The sequence below is a fragment of the Chamaea fasciata genome, unplaced genomic scaffold, assembly GCF_029207755.1.
Source record: "Chamaea fasciata isolate MVZ Bird 193981 ecotype frontalis unplaced genomic scaffold, bChaFas1.0.hap1 SCAF_11, whole genome shotgun sequence".
Taxonomy (NCBI): Eukaryota; Metazoa; Chordata; class Aves; order Passeriformes; family Sylviidae; genus Chamaea; species Chamaea fasciata.
Genome location: NW_027094096.1, coordinates 1,670,145 through 1,693,109, shown reverse-complemented (window position 1 = coordinate 1,693,109; position 22,965 = coordinate 1,670,145). Strand labels below are relative to the sequence as shown.

Sequence of the window (22,965 nt, the reverse complement as noted above, 5' to 3'; positions counted from 1 at the left end):
TGTTACCACACAGAAAACACTGCAATACACATAAGACTGAGAGGGTGGCTTGGGTTTTTTTTTAAATGGTGATACCTTTCAGAAAAGCAATTAATCACTGAGAAATATCAAAAGATTTCATACCAAGATGTGCAATTCTTAATACATATGCTCTTTTTAATACCTTTTTTTTTCTTTTAGATTTTGCATTCTTGAGCACTACAGTGAGGAGAAGGGAAGATTTCTGGATGCTGATTTTGATATAACTAGGAGGTCACTCAAGAAAAACAAATGAAATAATTACCACTTTTCCTGCTTTCCTAATGGTTTGGTATTTGGAAGGATTCATTGCCTTGGTGGACTTCTTAGTTTTCATCTTATCCATGACAGCATAAACAGCAAAGCAGAGCCTTGCCATCCTTGGCAGATCACAGACATTGATTTCAAACTCCAGCACTTCATTCCAAACGTGGTCACTTCTCCCAGATATTTCTGTGCTTACAATTGTTTTACAAAGGAGCTCTGTGCCATGGAAAAGACCAGCCCTAACATGAACCTGCCAAAAAGAAATGAGAGATTTTAAGCTTGTCACAGAACCAACAGGATTTTGCATAGAATAATAATGAAGAACTTACATACATATGAATTTCATCAAACAATTAAGCAGAATGAAGCAATTAAGACTAATTTTCTGAATACAAATTAAAATCTTCAGGTAGAACCAATCTGTGCTTCTAAACGAGAAATGTTTGGTGTTTTTTTCAGCTTAAGAAAAAACTCACTTTTTATTTCAACTATTTCTAAAAATGTATAGAGGGAACATTGCTGACTCTAACACCAGGAGTCACCTGTAATTATAATAATGACAATGTACGTGATTTCCAGGGTTTGTTTTGTCTTTAGTACTCAGAAACCAACAAAACCAGTAGCTTGAACGATGAAAATAAGAATCAGAGAAGGAGAAGGACAACTAAACAAAAGCTGGAGTTACTGGCACTGAAATTAAACTCATTACAGGCCAATGCTAAGATGTTTTTCTGTTCTTTCTTTCTTTTACTGTTTAATTTCTATTTTTCTGTTCAATAACATATATACACAAAACTACAGAGTGAAATGTACCAACTTCTTTCAGGTGGCATTCCAAAATACCAGTCTGAGAGAGACACAGAGAGAAAAACCCACCAAGGTAATCTTCCATCAACACCAAAAAGAAGCTCTCTATGTTAAATGTGTAAAAGTGATCTGATGTCTCTGGTTTCCTCTGCTCCTGAATAAACCTCCCCCACATTCCCTTTAAACTATCATATAATTGCTGAGCACTGCAAGGGAAAGAGAAATATTAAATTTGATAGTGGTTTTAAGTAAAAATACAATTCACCTCTCTAATTCTTTGACTTCTCATTCTGTTAATGTAAGGGATTGGGTCCCAATATTTTTTTTTTCTAATTCTGACATGCCCCTTTATGAATGAAATGGTGTGTACCGATGGGGTGGCCAAAGACCAAGACAAAAGAAAAACAATTTCCAATGCCATGTATTTGGACAACGGGGTGTTGGACTCCGGCTGAGGTCACTTGTGCCCTAGGTGGATGTCCCCGACCCAACTCACACTGAGGCACGGCTACCCAGCTGACAAATGTTTTGTTCCCCATTACAAACACTGCATTTGTCAACCTTGGTGGTGGTTTCAGCAGAAATGGATGAATATTGGCTTATCCACAGCACAGTGGGGCTAAGGGAACAATGGCAGCGAATTAAACAGCCATAGAAACAGGACTGGAAAACAAATACATCCTCAATAGTGACAATTTTGTAACACTGTAGACAGACAAGGCAGGGAAACAGGTTTGCAGGGTCACTGCATTCATTTTAGGTTACCCACAGGACTTCTAATTTTTCAAGACCAAAAAGCATTCAAAATACTAAATAACATTTAGATGGTGACCACAGGTGCGAACACCAAAGAACTGCCCATTTTTCCTGTTTCTTCTCAAGCTTAGAAAAGACTTTGATTGTGTTTCCCCTAAAAGAATACTGAAATTAACCAAAAGTCACTTTTCTAAGCATGAAACAAAAACACTTTAGAAGCTCCTGATAGCTATGTTGCTTCCAGAATCCACCAGCTCTTTTATCTTTCCTTTTAAAAACTTCAGAGTCTACTGAACAGAGTTAAGAAGATATTGGAACTAGTTAAATAATGGTTTAGACAAAGAAGAGGGAAACATCAGGTTTTGCAGCCATCCATTTCCACAATCACAGTGTCTCAGGTATTAAAATGTGGCTCATTGATTGGTAATGTAGAACTTCCTTTTGGTGTTGACCAAAATGTAGGATTGCTAATTTACAAGGAGGTTATAACAACAGTTTTGACTGAAAAAAAAATGCATCAAGTATCCTGAATAAAGCATGAGAACAGCAAATTATCAATGGTTAACTGGTTATCTTCCTTATCTACAGGAGCAGCTACACAATTTACTGATTTCTAAACCAAATAAAGGAGTTTAATGTCATTCCATCTCACAACCAAGTGTTTTGTAAGGCACTAAAGTAGCTGTGCAATAAATTCCCACGTGTTAACAACTTGTGGTCTGTCCAGCAGTCAGTAGCCCAGTCATGTATATTTTTACAGGAAATTATACTCCAGCTTTCTTTCTTTGTGTTCCTCACATGTAGAAAATAAAAGACAGATTGCAGAGAAACATGCAGTTCAAGTTCAGACATACAGAATATATTTGGGACTACAAAAATACCGTGTTGGACTTTAAAACATTTAATTTACTTGTGTCAGGTGTTTACGACAATCTACTGAAGTGAACTCTAAAGGAGTTCACTTCACACCACTGTCAACACTTTAGAGAAACCATGTTTTAAAAAATCAAATACCAATGAACACTTATGTCATACTACCACAATAATTGCAATGTTCCAATGCACAAATCCAACTTCAGGAAATAAAGGAATATTTCAGCAATAAAGTCAGATTTTGACCAATGCTACCAATGCAATTGGGAATAAATAAAAATGCTGAAATCGGTTTGATTTTGAGTTTACTTAGCATTGAAAATCATTAAAATTATGAACAGAATGTCTTCTGATACCAGACACAGTTACTTACTTTGGCAGTTTCTTCTGTGTTTAGTTTAATACCCTTTAACAGAATAATCTTGAAAGGGTTGGAAATATCCCACACACTCTGAGAAGAGAAAAAGATACAAGTTCATTCTCCACCACTGTAACACTGAGACCTATTTTGTAAGCTAAGCATTCTAAGCAAAAAATATCAAATACAAACCAAAAAAATGCAATTAAAAAACCTACATTTGAAATCTTCAAAGATAAATTGGTTATCCCAGCTACAAGAGGAGACAAAGTGAAATCTCAGCTGGAAGAGAGCCGGGGGTGAGGACATACAACATGTACTGCATCCTGATATTTCAAAATTTATTGTTCATTCTGAATAACTGCAGAGCGTGTAACGGAGCAAAGACCTGTGCACATTTCTGTTCCTGAGGGAAATCTCCCAAACAGCAGGAGGCTCTGAGTGGACCCAGGTGACTCACACTGGAACACAGCAGTCACAGCACAAACCCCAGGCACTGGGATTTATATCCCACGAGTCACTGCTCCCTTTGGGCATCAGGCATTCTCCCCATGAACTCACAGTTGTTGCTCTTGTTTTTTTTGGTGGCAGAGGAAGAGGAAGGTTGGAGGATTTTCGGTTTATGGCAGCTTCTATGGCAATCATCTCCTGCTCACACATCTTCTTTATGGTGCAGCACTCCACCAGGGTCAGCTGGGGAAGGGTCCTGTTCATCACACAGTTGCGGATATACTGAAAGCCCAGGGAAAACAGTTGTGAGCACCCAGCAGACTATTTCTACAGCAACTTCCAAGCCGAAGAAACAAAGAATTCACTACAGAGATACAAAGGGAATGGTGCTCATGTGTTTTACAACTGCAGACATGAGGAGGGAGATGTTGCTGTTCAATAATGGGATGGCAGGGATGGGAGGAAGCACCTTTGGCCAAGGCAGCAGAGAATTGTTACGTCAAGTTCCAAAAAACTCTGTGTACCTGGAACTGAATTAATGGGTGGTCACCAAAGACATATTCCAGCCTTCCACTAACTTGCAGCACATAATCAGCAGGATCAACTTCCTCATCTTCTTTTCCATGGATAGTCAAACGTTTTCGGATTGCCAGCTCATTCAGCTTGATGGGATTCATGTTAGGAGACACCTGGAAACTAAATACATCCTAACAAAACACAAACGGGAATACTGAAGATCAAACTTGTCATTGGCAGACACACAAGGCTAAAATTGTAGCACACATAATGAAACAGGTAGAAATTATAACTGTTAAATCCAGACTATTTTAACAGTTAAAGTTGGTACATTTAGGGCAATCAAAATAATAGACACCCTAAAAGCTGTAAGATGTTAATTCCCAAACTTTTATATTATCAGAAGAACTTTATAAACATAGGCCTTTATTTGATTTAGCAGGGATTTAAAGACTTCTAGAGCAATATATTGATCTAGAAGATTGTATTTTGGAATGCTGAATGAGGGAGTTGGAATGTTGAATGAACCATAAATCATGATGGATTTCGAAGTATTTAGCAGTACTAGATGTGTTAATTTTTCACCTTTCTGCCCACTAGCAAGTCATCCTCTTATTAAGTATCACTGAGCTCAAAAGAAAAAGCTTCAAGTAAGAAAGTGGAAGAAACTGTGAATGTGATTTATGCTGAAAACCACCAGCACACTGGGAGGACAGCAGAAGAGGAGAAGCAGCCAAGACCTGTAGCATTCTGAACGCAATGTGGAAAGATTGCATTTTTAAAGAAAGTTTTTAATTCAAAGCCTTAGAGGCTATCAACCTATTTCCAAAGTATCTCTAATTTTAATGTGTTCTAAAAAGATAAAGGTAAGAAGTTACCCTCTTTTGTAAATTAAAAAGAAGGTTTCAATTTAAATTAATTTCAAGTTCTTAAAGTACAAGATCTTCTGTGAAATCTTTCATCTCCTTCACCTACCACATAATGCTTTATACAGGTTTATATGCAAAGGCTGATTCAGGAGGTCCTGGGATTTTGCTGTTTTATTTTTTTCAAGTTTTATTATTTTTTATTTACACACCCAGTTCTGAAGATGTGGCCACCCCAAACCCAGTTATTGACAAATGTGAAGTGTTGTCTGCTTAGATTGTTTTGAATTGTGCTATATTTATATAGACTGGTAAGACGCCAAGCTGCCCCAATGGAACAAGCAAACTCTGCAGAGTCACACTAGATTAATTCTGTGTTTTCTCAGTTTCTGCCTGGTTCACAACAGCTTCCCCCTTTCAGAAAGCTGCCACAGCGTGAAGGCTTTTTTCTCCTGCCATAACTGCTAGTGGTAGACAGGGAACAACACTTTTTCTTCCCAGGAAGCTGGTGCTCTCTGAAAACTGCCTTGCTCCCCAGATGATCCTAACAGACATGTCACAGAGATGGGGAGCACTGTCTCCTGCTCCGGAGACAACCACAGAGACCTTACAGCTCACCCACACCTTCCAGACAAAAAACACTTCAGTATTTCCTTCTCTCAACCTTGCAGCTGCAACAATTGACAGAACAGCCCCCACACCTTCCTCCTGAATTCTCCTGGGGTGACTCCAGTGCTCAGTGCAAGTAGTAAAGTCTGGAATACCCTTTACTGCTCTAAAAAACAGCTCAGATTTGAACTGTTAATAGCCCCGAAGGTCAGAGCTGGCAGCAGAAGCATTTGAAACATCTGAAATGTCAGCAGCCAAAGCTATTGTCATGGCAGGCAAATACATTCTGCACCAGCAAGAATTTTTGCACTGCTTTTGTCCTGTCAGCATACGCATATAGATGCAGAATTTAATCAAAGGCTGAAGATAATCTCATTCCTGGACAACTACAAGCTCTGTGTTAAGCCGAAGAGGACTAGAAAAGGTTTTGTCATAAAGCACCTATACGTCCAACATGAGCTGGGGTTACTGCTGACCAAATTCAGCTTTCACCTCTACATTTAATGTTTCCAGGGGCAGATGTGTGTACCATTTTAAACCTTTAAAGTTTAAAAGGATAGTGCTAGAAATAATTCACCTTTGTAACTAAAATCACCTGAATCACTAGAAAATCAGCCTCTTGCACCTGGGTCAAAATGGACACCAAATCTAGCCTGGTGTATTTTACACACTTAAAAGATTTTTAAGGTTTTCAGTGCTGAACATTCATGGTTATCCAAAAGAAGAGAGTGCAAAAAAATGGTAATGGGAATAATGGACTCAGGCAGAGTCATAGCAACTTCAGCATCATAAAAACTCATGCTAGAACATGTCAGGTTTTCCTGGTAGAAACAAAAGGGGGGTTTATTTTAAAAATAAACTATGGTTTTGCCAGGCTTAACAAAAAGCTAACTCTAGTCTCAGTGTATAAATTTTCTATGTGCATTTCTAGTAAAGGGAACACTAATTCCTTCTTTTAAAAAAAATTCATTTCTCAATCTAATTAGCAGATCAACCCCAAAGATGTTCAGTGAGTCACACACAGAGACAAGTGTGTTGAATATGGTGCCTCCCAACTATCAGTAATCTCAGATGAACTGAGCTTAAAATTGAATGTAAGTGAAACAACACAGAAACAGTTGGCAAAAAAAAGTTCTGACAACTTTGAGTCATGTTTTACATTTAAAGAACTGTGAAGTAATACAGAAGATACAAGTTGTACATTTTGCCTTTAGAAGTTGAAACGTAGTTAGACTTTAGAAGTTCAGTTCTCAACCATGGGCTCACATCCTCACTTTCTTTGAAGAGTCAAGGATCCTGGTGAAAGACTTTTCATTTTAAAGTGAACACAGTAATGTAGATATTCTATTTAATTTATATCCTTGAGCACCCCATGCCAATTCAGACCTGGATCAAGAACAGTTCATGAAACATGATGCACAACCATTCCTACCTGGCAGTTATCAAAATGAACAGCCACTACAAGGTTTCCACTATAGAGCTTATCTTGGAAGCTCTCTGGGATAACAGGCTCCTGCTCTGGTGGGTAAGTGTGCTTCAACCAGTCCATCCAGGAGAGACCCACAAGTGACTGAACCTTTTCCTCACTGATTCTCCTCATCTTAGCTCGGAAGTCATTCACTTCAGGATCTTGTAAGGCATCGAACTCATGGAGACCTGAAAGAATTGAAGGAAGCAAAAGGATACACAGTTGCAGAAGTACTGCCCATCCCATTTAAACCATTATTAGCTTTAAGTTAAGGTGACACAGGTGATTTCCTTCAGACATCCCATCCAAAATGGGTGCTCAGAGTTGAGTTGGGTTCTACATTATCCTGGACATCAGAGGACTTCCAAAGTTACTTGCACAATTCCCATGCAAGCTGGCATGAGTGTTTATTTTAAACACCATGAACCAATGTATCTCTTAGGCACTACAAAGTGGAAAATCCAACCTTACCCTGGGTTCAAGGTAGCTTGGAAAGTTTTAAGTCTCTCTTCATAAAAGCAAATTTTAAAAAGTACAGTAAACGCATCATAAAGACCAAAGAGCAGAAGTGCTTGCAAGCTGTGGGACTTTTTTTCATCATCCAGAAAGATGACTTTGCCCTTTTTTCATTTTGTTTAAAAGTCAAAAAAGAAAATCTTCTACTCAAGTTAAAATGACATGACTGAAATTTCTACCAACCCAAGACCAGTAAAATTCCTTCTCCAAAACATGTAAAGAAAGAACACACAGGGCAAGCCCTGCCTGACCAGCTTGGTGGCCTTCTCCAATTGAGTGACATCAGTGGACAAGAGGATGGCTGTGGATGTCACCTACGTGAATTTCTGTAAGGCCTTGGCCATGGGCCCCATAATGTCCTTGTCTCTAAATTGGAAAGAGATGCATTTGATGGTGGACTGTCCAGTGGGTGTGAAATCGGTTGGACAGTCACATCCAGAGGGTGACGCTCAACATCTCAGACTCCCAATGGACACGAGTGACAAGTGGTGTCCCTCAGGGCGTACTGGCACCAGTGTTATTAAACAGCTTCATTAATGACATGGGCAGAGGGATGGAGGGCACCCTCAGCAGAGCTGCAGATGACACCAAGCTGAGTGGTGTGGTGACACACCCAAAGGATGGCATGCCAGCCAGAGGAACCTGGACAAGCTCAAGAAATGGGCACATGGGAATGCCACTGAGGTTCAACAAGGCCAAATGCAAGGTCCTGCAGCTGAGTCACAACTCCCAGTATCAACACAGGCTGGGGGAGGAGCAGATGGGGAGCAGCCCTGCCCAGAAGGATTTTGGGGTGCTGGTGGATGAGCTGGACAGGACCTAGATGTGAGCACTCAGAGCCCAGAAAGCCAAACGTGTCCTGGGTTGCATCACAAGCAGTGAGGGCAGGAGGGCAGGGGAGGGGATTCTGTCCTCTGTTCTGCTCTGGTGAGGCCCCACCTGCAGTGCTGCACCCAGCTCTGGGGTCCCCAGCATAAGGGGGACAGGGACCTTCTGGAGAGACTCCAGAGGAGGCCACAAAGAGGCTCAGAGGGCTGGAGCATCTCTGCAATGGAGACAGGCTGAGAGAGCCTGGAGAAAACCAAGCTCTGGGGAGTTTTTAAATTGAAAGAGGGTAGATTTAGATTATATGTAAAGAAGAAATATTTTACACGGATGGTGGTGAGGCACTGGCACCAGCTGCCCAGAGAGGTGGTGGATGCCCCATCCTGGACACGCTCAAGGTCAGATTGGACAGGGCTCTGAGCAGCCTCGTCCCTGCCCACAGCGGGGAGGTGGAACGAGATGACCCTTAAAAGGTCCCTTTGAACCCAAATCATCCCATGTTCCTATGATACAATGGAAAGCTGTGACTTTTTGGTACTTCAGGACATGTAGGGCCTGCAAGTGTCTTTATCTTTACTCGTGAACTTTGAAGGACATTGTCCAAATCACACAAAGCACCCAGCACCTTCTGAGAACAAAGCACTAAGTTTAGAAGCTCAGACAGGAACACATTTTTCCCTGCTAAGGTACAGAATAGGGGCTGCATAAGGCAGGGTCTCCCACAGCTCTGATAAACCAAATATTCAGTCACAGAATGTGAATCTCTCTGAATCTGTCAGGATGTGTCTGAATGGTTAAACTGACCAACTGCTCCTGTTGTCAGCTCTAACAAACAGGCAGACAGTGTACTGCTGAAATCTAAACAAAACCTGCAGTCTTTATAAGAGACCTAACAATGGCTCATTGTTTTAAAACAAGAGGTATGACCTCATATGACCCTGTCAATCTTGATTGTATAACCAAGCAGAGTAGATTTAAAAGCTGAAAATTCTGAAATAACATCAAGAATAAGTTACTGCGAAACCTTTAAAAATAACTTTTCATTGTTTGATGAAAATCAGTGTCACAATTGAGAGCAAAAACAAGAATTATTGCTAACCAAGTCAGACAGCACATATAATAAAATCATAACAATTTCTAGTTCCTTCTGAGTATCCAGTTTGCTGGTAGGTTATTTATAACACTGCTCAAGGATTATGCTGTTCTTCACTTAGTAATAACAATAATATATATTTTCTCCTCATCTGCAAAATAAAATTTCTTCCTGAGTGATGCAGTAATACAACACTAAAATGCAATACAGAAAGTAGTTTTAAAAAACTTTCACGTGTTTCGTCTTGAGTATTTAAATTCTTTCCAACTATATCAGTATTTGTTTGACAAAGGGAAATACTGATTTTTTAATATATATCTATATATATCTATATATTTTAAGTCCACTACTACCTGCCCAATTAAGAGCCTCATACAAAACAAAGTTTCACCTCTTTTTTTAAAAAAATTAAATGGAATTACCTTTGCCTATCAGGACACCTATTTTGGAATCCAACTTTTCTCCTGGATCACAGTTCCTTGTCACTAGTTTAAGGACAGGAAGAAAGGGTCTAACATCACAAAGTCTCCGTGTTTCATCCTCTAATTCTTCATGTACAGCAGTCTGATTCACACATGAGAACATGTAAGAGTCAATCTCCATGAGGAGATGAAAAAGTGGGTAGGAATGTGCCTGCTTCCATAACAGCTGCAATGAAAACAAAGAAATAAATTAAAACAAACAAACAAACAAAAAAACCCCAAAAAACAACAACAAAAAAGCAGAAAACAGGGACATATCTTAAGGCACTGAAGGTAACATCAATTTCCATTTATGTTCCCCAAAAATAGAAAAGAAATATGTTTGCTAACTTGGTTAATTTTTATCACTATATATCACTATGTATTTACTTTGTTTCACTTTCAGTCTCTATCTTGAGTGATTTCCAGGACAGACCTCTGTAGTTAGCATCAGCATTCCTCTGGAAAACAGCTAAGTATCAAGACTGCATGTTGATGGTATGTCAAGTTTCCATGTGCCACAAGCAGCAGGAAAACCAGACAGCTTAGTTCAAATCCCTTACTGCTGGCACTTACACATTTGTTTATAAATTCTTTATCACCTGAAATCACTTATTATATTGGGAATAGGTTAGTCTGTGTTGTAATTAATTCACTGCCTAATTCCTCAGTAACTTTTCCCAGTGTCCTCACGTGGCCATTAACTGATCAAAGGTCAGTACATTGTTTTTTGGTATCTGTGGTCACTTCCTTATGTTCTTCCCTTCCTTTCCTTTGGATATTCCCTTACATTTTAAGTGATGGTCCAACTTGTACAAAGCCTTTAAGAAGTGGCAGACAGTTTTTAAAGCAATTCTCTTTGGTACCAGTCAACAGAAGCAGGAGCCCAACCTGTGACTTCTGCACTAAAAATCTGACCAGAGAAATGTTAGGTCAGCAAACAATGGATTACCAACGTGTTAGGAAAAGGTTCAGAGTAGCAATACAGTATTAACATAGAAGTATTAGAATAATCTCTGCTGAACTGTGACTCTCAGCAAGAAGGCACTTCCCAAACCTTCCCACACGCCCAAACCCAGTGCTAACCCTCCCCTCTAGACACTTCTTTATCAGTCAGTCTGCTGGGCACGTGCCTTCATTCCTATGCCTGCTGAAATTCATGACTGGATTTGCCAGAAGGCACGTCAAAATCAGAACCAGCCCTCATTCCAACACCAGTTAACCGCCCATTTGGCGTTACCTGTTTAATCTGAGATATGGTGGCATCTCGAGGGACATCCAGATTGATGTAGATTCCAGTGGGCAACAGGAAGTCCACAGATATTGAGCCATCAGCACCAATCTGTGAATCCACTGCCCAGATGTCAAGGCTGTCTGTCACGGCAGGAGGCATTATGGAATCTCAATAATATCATAACCACATGGCCTTAGGGGGAAAAGAAACCCAAAATTCAGTATACTTAACCTTCTATAATTAGACACACATTTTAAAGTCTTTGGAAGGTTTACATAAGCCTGCTTTGCACAGCTCAGCTTACAACTCTGAGGTCTCAAATGCCAGTATTGCAAACACATAAGCATAGTTTTACTCATTAATGTTATTTAATATAATAAAAATATTTGCCCGGCAAAGCAGTATTGTTGAGATGTTTATATCATTAAAATTAAGTGATAAGGAAAAAAAGCTAATTAGAGGTTAGGTGAAACAAAGTTAGAAATTCAAGTTCTCTCTACAACTTCACCTATGTAAAACACAACCAAAATAAACTTCTTGGGTGAAGAATGGCAATATTTCACATGAAAACTCACGAGCAGTTCCATTATTTTACTTTTCACGAATTTCCTGTTAGTAGTTCATTAATGTGGCCAGTGACATTCAACTTGTAAGTCTGTATTAACAGCAGGAAAATTTTCTTCAACTGTACCAGACAATGCCATTTTCCTGTAAAGACACTTATCTCAATTTGTTTTCACCCTTAGAGAACGATCACTGAACTCCACCCACTGTGGGAACTGCATCCACTGCAGGGTAGGAGGAAACCCTGCCCGTGATCTCCTCCAGCTCACTCCTTTGCCTTCCTGACTGCCTGTCCTCTGTATTTCAGCACATTTTTATTTACTCCTAATGCTACCACCAGTTTTTCTGACCTTCCAAGTCTTTTTTGATTACCACTTTCTAAAGCGGAGTTCTCCCTTCAGCCATGGCTCACTGAATTATTTACCTCCCTCCTCATCCAGACAATGCTCTTCAGCTGCCAGAGGGATGGGGAGCATTGGAAAACACTATTATAAAACACTTTAATGGACAAGTTATCCCTACATCTTTTGAATTCTTGCTGGACAGCTCAAGTTGTGGGAAATCACCCTTTGTAACAGAAAATGTCAGAATGTTCAACTACACTTGCAGGTTTCCAATATTTCAATTAGTCCTTCCCTTCCCCACAATGGATAATATATGCTGCCAGCAGCACAAAAATCAACTTGCCAGTTCAAAGCTGCCTCAGGTATTTGACAACACACTCCACCCCACCTCTAACTGCCACGTAAACACACTGAATAACAATTCTCAAATCATTCCAACACCTTTCCATCTGGCATTAGCACAGCTGTGAGGACCACCACAAGCTGCCAACACATCTTGTAACCACACTAATGCATGGATCACTTCATATTTTGTTTGTACTAGATGGATATATAGCAGTTTTCATTAATGCCAAATAAATGAAATTTCAGAAAGCATAAGTACATAAGGAAAAGCCCTTTTTTTCTCAATAGAAGCAATCATTAGGGAGCTCCTACTATCATCACTATCAAATAATAGTTTTACCACCACTATGTCCATATTTTCCTCCAAAAAAAGTCCATTACACTGAGCAGACTGAATTAAAGCAAAAATAATTGGAGGTGGCAGCGTGGTAAGAATAACAAATCAGACATGAAGGTATTTTATATGAGTTACCACAGTTTACAAATCCATCCATTAATCATTGGATGTGTGAAGCTTAGCACGGTGTGGGAGCTCTGAGCTGTCTGAGGGAAAGAAATAAAACGTGATGCCATCATTACACCCAGCACAGACCATGCTGTTGGAATAACACAGCATCTACCCAAAAAAACAGCCCAGAAAAAATGTGTAATTCCTCATGACCCATCAGTATATTTTCCACAAGCTACTCTTTTAATGGGATACTATTTGTTTTCCTCCATACAGTTACTTGTACTCATAAAATGCTGGCTGCAATTCTGTTCTAACTGAAATTAGCAGTCAGTGAAAAATAATAGTTCAATACATTTTTCATTTTCAGATGCACACATTTGCAATTATTTTCTGCAGTCATGAGGATAAAATAAAGAGGCATTTCCATTACAAAGCATTACTTGGACAGGCACAGCAGCAAGGAAATCTGTTTCATGTACTTATCTTGTATATAGTTCATTCCTGCTTTAATTCAGCACATCTTTTCTATTTTCATCCTCTTCCAGATGTTTTTCACAGTTGCAGTTGTTGAAACCACTTTAGCGCATCAACAAGAGTTTAAAATGTTCAAGGAAACAAGACTTAAAAATGCTGCTCCATATCCTGGGGCCCAAACACCACAACACAAAATTATAAAGTTCTTGTAAGACACTTGTTTATAATTACAGATTTCCAGCACAGACACCAGAATCTTTTAAAAATCCATTTGCATTTTCAATCAAAAAGGGAAGAGAAGCCATCTCACCAATCTGAGCATGCTGAGGATCTATTCTTGCTTTCAGGCACTTACTTAATATTTCCTTCCTCAAGGAAGCAGGTCAGTGTGTTTTGCAGCCAGCAGCCTCTTTCTGCCCCCAGAGCTGACATCACAGGGCTCGAGAGAAAACCAGTTTTTATCCTGAGAAACACAAGATTGCCAACCCACAGCAGCTCTGGGGATGAATCACGGCCCCAGCTGGGACACGTGTGGTGGCACCGGTGACTAACTAACAATATCACATCTAGGAACTGAAACAAAGGCAAAAAGCCATCTGGATTGGGAGCAACAGCACCAGAGACATTTTAAACAACTTCCAGCTAAAGGAAAAAAACAACAATTCAAATAATAATAAAAAGCTATTTCAGGCCGTTAACCTCATAGCTATTCCTGCCCACTGTCGCAGTAACAACAACCCCACTCACAAAAGAAGGAAGTAATTAAACCAGCACTTAACCTTGGCTCCTCAAGTGTCTAATCAATGACTTTGAATTTCACAGGAGCAAAGTCCAATACAAAATGCTCCCCTAAGGCACAGGTAGTACTGACAAACAGCATTCAAACCTTCCCACGTAAAGTGTAAATTTTCTCTAAGCTTTACCTGCAAATTGCAGATTCATATATATGTGTGTGCCCACACACTTGCCTTCCTAGTAATTTGTATTTTAATATACTAGCAGTTCTGTCAGAGCTGCTTCTACTAATGGAATGAAATGGAACGCAGATGAGTAGAACATCTGCAGAAGAAGGAAATTCATTACTCATTTTGGCATTTACTGATACAATGTACACAAAGAAGAAGCCCTAAAACAAGACTTCTCAACTGGGTGTTGCTGTTGTGGTTTTTAATGGACTTGCCACCTCTAGACAGACAATAGAATTTGCTCTGGTGCTAACAGCCTCATTCCAGAAGTCAGGAGACCTTACAGCTTTCCCCTCACCTCAAAGTACATCTCATCATTTAACCAACAAGACCACTAAGAAAGGAAAAAAGGAAAAAAACAAACTAAGGGAAAACAAAGAAAGGGCTACCAGAAGCAGGCTGCTTCTTCATTGATTTCTAAAACAGTTTAAGGACAGACATAGTCAAAAGTAAGCTGCATGTATTTTTGAGTGAATTCCAGCTCACTCATGTTTTCCCCCTAACAGAACTAAACATATAGAACTAAAATCATATGTCCTGGGTTATGCAAAGCAGGTGCAAAACCAGTTTGGAAAGAAAAAAAAGTAGGCAACAAGTCCAGCTAGTGTTGGCCACAGCAGAACCACTGGAACATTGCACAGTGTTCCAGAACATTCCCAGGAGTTCCGGACTTGTTCTTTAGACTAAAGGATCAGTAGGATTTCAGGAGCTGTGGTTGCACACTGGGGCTGTGCTCTCTATCTAAACCACCCACCCATTTTCCTGAAGGCAGGTAAGACTATCTTGTGCCAAGCTCAAATCCATCGTGAGCCCTTCAGGATGATGCTGAGAGCCCAGCACCACCCAGCTGCAAAGGTTTCCCACCACTGCAGCCAGAGCTGGGGAAATCAGTTCTACCTGTGCTGGGTAGTTAACTTGCACATGTACAGTTAAACCCAGGAGGTGCAAATATCTGACATCAAACAGTGCCAACCAAGGAGGTACAAAGGATAAGCATGGGAGGGAGTTTGTACATTTTTCCTGAAATTAAGAGCTGCCCAAGAACATGCTCACAGAGAGCCTGTCTGGAGCACTGCAAAGAATGAGACATGGAGTAACAATGCAATGAACTCTCCTTTGAAAAGAATTTATCATTATCAGCAAAAGACTCAGACATTAAAAAGTACCAAATCCACTTGAATTGTCACCAATACTCAACATTTATCTGCGTCAGATAAGTTCTTCTAAAAGCAATGTTTTGAAGAATGCAGCAATTATGAAAACTCACTGTCATTAAATCCTTTACTCCTGAACTCACCACAGATCCCCTATCGTTCACCCTCAGATCTGTTTTCCTGTTGTTAAAAGAGCACCAACATAAAACCCAATGCAATGCTCAATGGTTTATCTTGAAATAAAATCCAGAGAAATACTGATAAAACACAAGTAAAAGTAACTGCAAAGAAGGTGGTAATTATAAACGGACATATAATGCAGTGTCAGAGGAAAATGTTGATGCCCTGTTATCTCTCACAGCATTTATTCTCCTGAGCATCAAGTCTTTGGAAAAGTCTTTAGATGAGCTATCTTACACATGAAATGATGTCACCCACCCCTGAAACGTGGTCAGTTCTCTCAGAATGAAATCAGTATGCTATCACCCCAAACAGATGGCAAAATGTTGGAGAGGAGGATCATTTATATGTTAAAAAGTAATTTTGCTTAAGAAGTAAGTTTCTTTTACACCATCTCTTCTAAACACAGGTGCATTTTAAGGGCACAGAAATATCTAGAGCTCTTCAAGTTAAATCTAAATCTGGATTTACTCTTCTTTTTTCACTAAACCCATGAATATTTACAAAAAGGACAAATATCCGAAGCCAACTTATTTTGGATATGCAAAAACTAAGGGCACTCTGCTTATCCAGATTTTTGCTTTATGTAATAAGTTGTTACAACTGTTGAGCACCACATCGAAGAATATCATCACCGGGATCAATACAGCTCTTTATCTACTGCTTGCTCTGTCATGTAGCAGTCAAGGGGCTAAAAAAACCCAAAAGTCTGGCAGTAGTGAAAAGGGCCACCCCATCCAGACACCCAAGAACAGTGTTTAAACAGTATCTTACTGTCCAGAACAGACAAGATGACAATCTGACCACAGTCATTTTCTAGGAAACAGCAGCAGCACATCACGTAGTCTAAGTAGGAGAAACACTAAGCACTTACACAATACTATCATTGTAATTATTTTTCTAACCACGTAAACATCTAGTACTATAAAAAGATGAGCAAGCTATAAATGAAATATCTGAGAAGAAACAAGGGAAAAGAACTTAATAGAAAGATGGAAAAGGAGCCTGAATATGCAGGAAGATTTATGTCCTATGAAACTCAGAAGGCCTTTAAAAAAAAGTTTTTAAAAAATTGAAAGAGTCTGATTTCTTCTGAAGACATTATAGACAAATATAAGCATTAGATCAGGGCCAGCTCACAGCTCTGCAGAACTACATCCTCTTCTCTTTCTCAATCTGTACCAAATCCCTGGGAGCTGCTCTGCAGCCCAGGGCAGTGTCCGAGAGCCGCCCCGGACTGCCACAGGCGGTAACAGGGGCACTTTGGGCACCAGCTCCACCCTCTCCCCTCATCAGTCCTGTTCTAGCCCCTCATCAGTCCATTTCCTCATCGCCCCTGTTCCATGTCATTGCTGCCATTCCATTTCCCTCATCGCTCCTGTCCCATCTCGTCATCAGTCCCATTCCATCCCCTCATCGCTCCCATCCCGTTCACCCCACCCTGAGGGCAGCCCACAGCCAGAGCAGTGTTGTTCAGCTTCTCCCCTCCCTGGCCGTCCCATCCCGCGGCAGGCGCACAGTGGAAAACACCGGGAACAAACATCTCCGCTTTTCCACGGGCCCAGGAGCGGCCTCGCCCTTGAGCAGCGGGCTGCGTGCAGAGGAGGGCGCAGGGGGGACACGGCCCTCACCCGACAGAACAGGCACGGGTGACGCTGGGCTTAAGGAGGAATCACAGAATCACTGGGCTGGAAGAGACCTGTAAGATCATCAAGTACAACTGAGCCCTGACACGTCAACTAGACCATGGCACCGAGTGCCACATCCAGTCTTTTCTTAAACACATCCAGGGATGGTGACTCCACCACCGCCCCGGGCAGATGATTCCAGTACTTTATCACTCTTTCAGTAAAAAACTTCCTCCTGACATCCAACCTAAATTTCCCTTGGCACAGCTTAAGGCTGTCCTCTCCTGTCAGTTGTTGCCTGGAGGAAGAGACCAGCCCCACCTGAGCACAACCACTTTGCAGGGAGTTGTAGAGAATGAATTGCAGCTGAGATTTGGGTTAAAGGTTTAATGTGACAGGAGCAAGCACCACCTGTTCCAACAGTGCCATGAGCTATTAAGAACTGTGTTTTCCGTTCTCCTCTCCCCGGTCACACAGGATCAATAATGACCCTTTTAAAACCAGAACCCCATGCAGTGGTGACTCAAGTGTGGTCTGTGTGCCACCGCAGACCACGCCAGGGGAATTCTCATTTAGCCCTAAAGAGTGAACCCACTTAAGGTTCTGGCCTTCTACAGCTGCACAGGTGAATTTCCATCCAAACTTCTTCCAAATCTAAAAATAAAATACAATCAACTTGATGATAAATACAAATGCCTAAATCAGCAAAGCGAAGATCTTTCCCCTCCACGAATCTCATGGGTATCTATCTACAATAGCAAAGATTTTAAGAATTCAAGACATCTACAAAGTAGACTGGAAAGTTATTTTTAAAGATCATGTGATACTATAAATATTTCCCAGCAGTTTAGTTCAACTGCCACATGAGCTGGCCCTATGGAATGGAAAATTAAATGTCCATTTAGTCAGGGTTCCTACAGAAAACCGAATAAAAATATCACCATTTAGTTTTCTAAAAATATCTATGTAGAGAAAACATGAAAGGCCTTTTTCAAAGCCTCCTTCCCTCACAGTGCTCACACTGGTACCAAGAGTGGTCTCTCAGCCACCAAGTCTAGATTCTCTCATTCTCTTCATGAAATACAGCTAATTTTCCACAAACAAAGATAATTTCATTAGGGTTTTTTATCCCAGATCTCTGATTATTTTGTCTGTTCATCTCCTGTAGCTTTATTGCTCTGATGTACCCATAGCATCATGCACCAAGTATTAAAAACTGAAGTCAGGATTTTATACCCACAATGAATGCAGTTTCTACTCAGATTTAATGCCTCTAAACAAAAGTGGCCCAGTTTTCAAGAAATGCTGAGCACCTGAATTTGCAGTTGACTTACACAGGACTCAGAGATATGAAAAAAATGCAAACATGTTAACTGGTTACAAATTAAAATTTAATTTAATTTAATTTTAAGTAACTTCATTTGAACAGATGGTTAGATTACCTCCAGTCATCCCTTTTTATGAAAATCATTCTACAATTCAATGGAAGTATAGTTTAAAAACTATCTGCGAATAAGATTATCTTCAGATTTTTTCTCCTGGAAAACAAGTCTACATGTAAAGAACAACACCACCAAAAGGGTACTCCAGACTCAGAAGAACTTGTAGACTTGGCTTGAACAGTGAGGATAAAGGAAAATCTTACTTCCTGTTACTTTATACTCAGGCAAGTACACACAGCTGCTGCTCCCTCTGAAGAATATCCATGATGAACTGAACAAGTGAATAAAACTTAAATCCCAGGCTTCTGATAGACTTCCAGCAATTCACAGGCATGACAATTCACCTAATTCTGGAACACAAAACAGTAACATCCCATCTTCTCACAGCTAACTCACAGCCATCCTCTGCTCTACCTTGAAATCACTGCACAGATACATTAAAATATAAATAAAGAGTTCCAAGCCATCCTTTTGAATTGTGCAAGTAAAGTCAGTTTCAGGGAGAAGAAAAACTTTCACATTTCAATACTGCTGTGTGAAATTGTCTTTAGAAGCATCCAATCATTGGATCAGACTGAAGCTGGGAACTGTGTGAGGAAACATTCCCTTTCAGATGGCTGGAAGGCAGTTCTGCACGGTTGAGAAAGAAGGAATATAAAGGAATAGAAGAAAACAGCAGATTAGAAAAGCACTGTCATATGAGTGACAGTTCATTTGACACCTTGACCAACAGAGTCGGGGAGAGAAAAAGGAGAAAAGCTCAAAGGAAAAAAGCCCAGGCCAGTTATTCAGCATTCTATATCAACTGGGCTGTGAGAAAACATCTGGTAGAATCACATTTAGAAGCATTTCTCAACAGCTCTCTTAGGTATTTTGGAAAATTTTCAATAGCAGCAGGCAGAGTGGGCCCAATGCACTTGTATAGCCAGCTCCAGGACAGAAAGGTGAGACTGAAGATTTGGGAAAAGATCTGGTGATTTCACAACCCAGGTAACTCCCTTTCTAGGACCCTGCACAGCACTGCTGATACTTCATGAACTAGAGGGAGTGTTGCCTTTTTCCCAACCTGGAAATGAAACCAGAGACAGATCTCTATTTGAAGGTATTCAGGGGCAGTTACGGAAAGATCATGTAAAAAAATCATGAAAAAAAAAAAAAAAAAGAAGAAACCAAATGGCATCAGGAGGCCAGCATGAAATGTTAGGGTATGTTGAATTCCAAGAACAGACTAAACATTGCAATGATGGCACACTCACTTGGATATTTTAATATTTTAAACAAACAAACAAAACCAAGCTTAACAAAACAGGTGAATGGAGGAGGCACAAGGGAAGGAGGAGGACTGGACAGTCAGACTGAATGGGGAAGGAGGAGAAGGAGCTGAACCCCAATAAAAATGTCATTAGAAGCCAGGCAAGTCGGGTGTTTCCATAAAGCTGCACCAGTGCTTGTGCCAGCACAGGGAGGTGCAGAGAGAAGGGAGAGGAGTGGCTCAGTGACAGCTCCTCGCAGCCTCAGGGCTGCCTGGCCACTTGACAGCTCTCAAGATCATTTCAAAAAATGCAGGCAAAACTACAGCCTAAAGGCCTGGCTTTCTAACACCCCAAGCCATTATTAGAATTGCTACGCAATGTCTCTGTCATGAATCTGAAAAGACGCATTAATAATCTGTGCTTTTATTGATTTATTGTACTAAGTAAACAGTAAGGGTCCTGTCCTCCCATTGCTAAACAAGAATTGTGGTTGACTTTTTAACAGGCTGATAACAAAACTAGGAAATAATAAACCAGGATTAGTTCTGTTCTCAGAGAATTCCTTGCCTGTTCTACCACTCAAAATAATTTTTTATTCCACTGTAAACACAAAGGAAACATTCCACTCAGAAGACATTTAAATATATAAATTGTTAATATTGCCTCTCCTTTAACGGACTTAGACCATCAAATCTCACCAGCAGCTGACTATAAAGATGTTACATCTATATTACATTCTACTTTAAAAAAAAGTTAAAATCAGAAACTGAGGTATTCCTATAAGTAGATACCTCTCCACACAGGGACTACAAGATTCACCTTCTAATTATTTCTGGTGTTTTGATCAAAACCTCTAGGAAACGGGGTTACTCTCCAGCAGACAGATTGTGTGCATCTACAGAGGGAGGTGAGGCAGTGAAATAATTAAAACCAGTTGAATATCAATGAGGAGTGAAATTTTCACCTACAAGGAGGGCACACAGACCAAAACACACAAGCAGACTGTGCTCAAGTCTCATACAGATCTGCCATGGATGCTACCAAGTAGAAAGATGCCCTTTAATGGAAAAAATATAAATTTTACACGCTTCATCAGGCCAGGAATTCTTCCTCATGGGGTCTGTTTCTTACATAGTCTGGTCTGGATTTTTGCAGTTATTTTTCTCCCAACACCAGCTTCAATGCCCCCATCACACAGATTCAGAGGCGGCTGCTCACAGCCATTTGTTACATGGACAGGACTGGTAAAGGACTTACCAAACACTGATGGAAATCCAACAGCTCAACTCTAATGCAAATATTCAGATGCATTTTACGCACCTTCTTCATGAAACTTATTTATTTACAAAGACGAGTTGAAATACAATGCTATTTGGTAGAAAAACACAATCCTAAAAAACCCTTTTGTCATGACGTTGAGGGTAATAAAGCCAAAAGTAGCTCTGGGCATTCATCACAAGGACCAAAACTACATAAGATTACGTAGGAATTACAGACTATTTAGCCTGAAAGGGACCTCTAGGAGCCAGCTGGTCCCAAGCTCAGTGCCAACACTGAAGTTAAAGCATGTTGCTTAGAGCTTGCACACACAATTCTGTAAGTCTCCATGGATGGAGACTCCACAGTATCCCAGAAATGCAGGAACCCTTGGAGCCTTCAGCATCGCTTCAGCAGGGCCTGACTGCTCCTGGAGTTACTTTTCTCCAGCTGAGAGATTCAGCATCTGCTTCTAAGACTTCACAAGAACTCCACCTGGCTTTTTAACCGTGAATAGAGATGCTGCTCAGAGTTTATTTTCATGCTCTTAGTACTTCAATTTAAAAATTCCAATTGCGAAATACCTTGTGATGATCCAAACGCACACAAGTACACACAAATGTCCAACTAAAAACAAAAAACCAAACAAGCTGCAAAACATTTCCCAAAAAAGGAAAAAATTGAATAAATTTTAGGTTGTTACAATGGAATTCTCTGAGGCTCTTAATAAAAAAAGGGGAGGGGGGGGAGGGGAGGGAAGAAACACAAGTTCACTCACTATGGAACACCTGAACAAGTTTTTTGTCTGGCATAAGCCTAAATACAATGATTTAAAATGACTAAAGCTGTCTCCAGTGGACATTCTTAACTTTATTTGTTTGGGGAGCTCAGTTGCAACTTCATTTTTTATCTGTTTAAGAAACTTGATTACCGGAGTCAAGAATTAACTCTTCAAACTACGTGTGCAGGAATCAAATAGTTTGGTTGGTTCATTTGTACTGGGCCATTGAGAACAGCTGCCTGTATTTCTACTGTCTAATCTAATGTGGCAGTAAAAGACAAATAACTCCACCTAACACAGCTCCTCAAAACTTCAGGGCTCAGAATTCAGAATCAGGTGCCACAAGGATGTTGCGCATGAGTATTTACCAATCACTTGACATTTGGCCTAGATCAGGAAGTGATGCAAATTTAAATGTGCTGACTAAAAATTGTAGCATTTCTTTCAAGTACTTAGAGAAAGGGAACTGACGCACATTAACTTCTTCAAATCCACATTGAAGTGAAAATTTTATAGTGTTTTTTTAAGGCAGGAAATCAATCAATCCAAATGTGTTATTCTGCCAGTTAAAAACACTTTGTTAAAAACAGCAAGTATGAAAAGCTTCTCTTGCCTGATTAGGTTCCACAGACATTTTTCTACCCAAATCATTATACCCTCTACACATCCGTGTACAAAGAAGAAGCTAAGAGGAGTCATTTCCTCTTGGTAATAAAGCATATGCCAAAATGTATTTCTTCTAAACTAAAATGACTTCTCACCCCTTTCACCTCTAATGGCCAGATCTTTTTCATTACCAACCAGGCATTCAGGAGTATTTCCAGTGACTCCTGCAGAATTACATTCACACAATCACACAGCATGAGTAAAATGCATCAGGCATAGGCAGTTTTTTCCCATTTTCTAAGGAGAATATGTTTAAACATCTGACAATCTGATGCAAAGTGGCAGAAAAATGATTACATTTCTCACCTCAAACACATTAAGTACACCAAAATTAAGAATTATAC

General features: G+C 40.1%; 1 protein-coding gene across 4 annotated transcripts in view; it reads right to left on the bottom strand.

Moving 5' to 3' along the window:
* PIK3CB (phosphatidylinositol-4,5-bisphosphate 3-kinase catalytic subunit beta) overlaps positions 1-22,965 on the bottom strand; it is an 87,667-nt gene that overhangs the window by 25,803 nt on the left and 38,899 nt on the right. For all 4 annotated transcript variants that reach the window (XM_066193928.1, XM_066193926.1, XM_066193930.1 and 1 more), the window contains 7 exons: positions 11,124-11,309; positions 9,845-10,070; positions 6,953-7,176; positions 4,054-4,236; positions 3,641-3,811; positions 3,095-3,172; positions 284-535 (listed from right to left, as the gene is read on the bottom strand). In XM_066193928.1, the coding sequence (XP_066050025.1) occupies positions 284-535; positions 3,095-3,172; positions 3,641-3,811; positions 4,054-4,236; positions 6,953-7,176; positions 9,845-10,070; positions 11,124-11,276 (1,287 nt within the window). In that variant the 5' untranslated portion in view covers positions 11,277-11,309. The remainder of the gene's footprint in view (positions 1-283; positions 536-3,094; positions 3,173-3,640; positions 3,812-4,053; positions 4,237-6,952; positions 7,177-9,844; positions 10,071-11,123; positions 11,310-22,965) is intronic.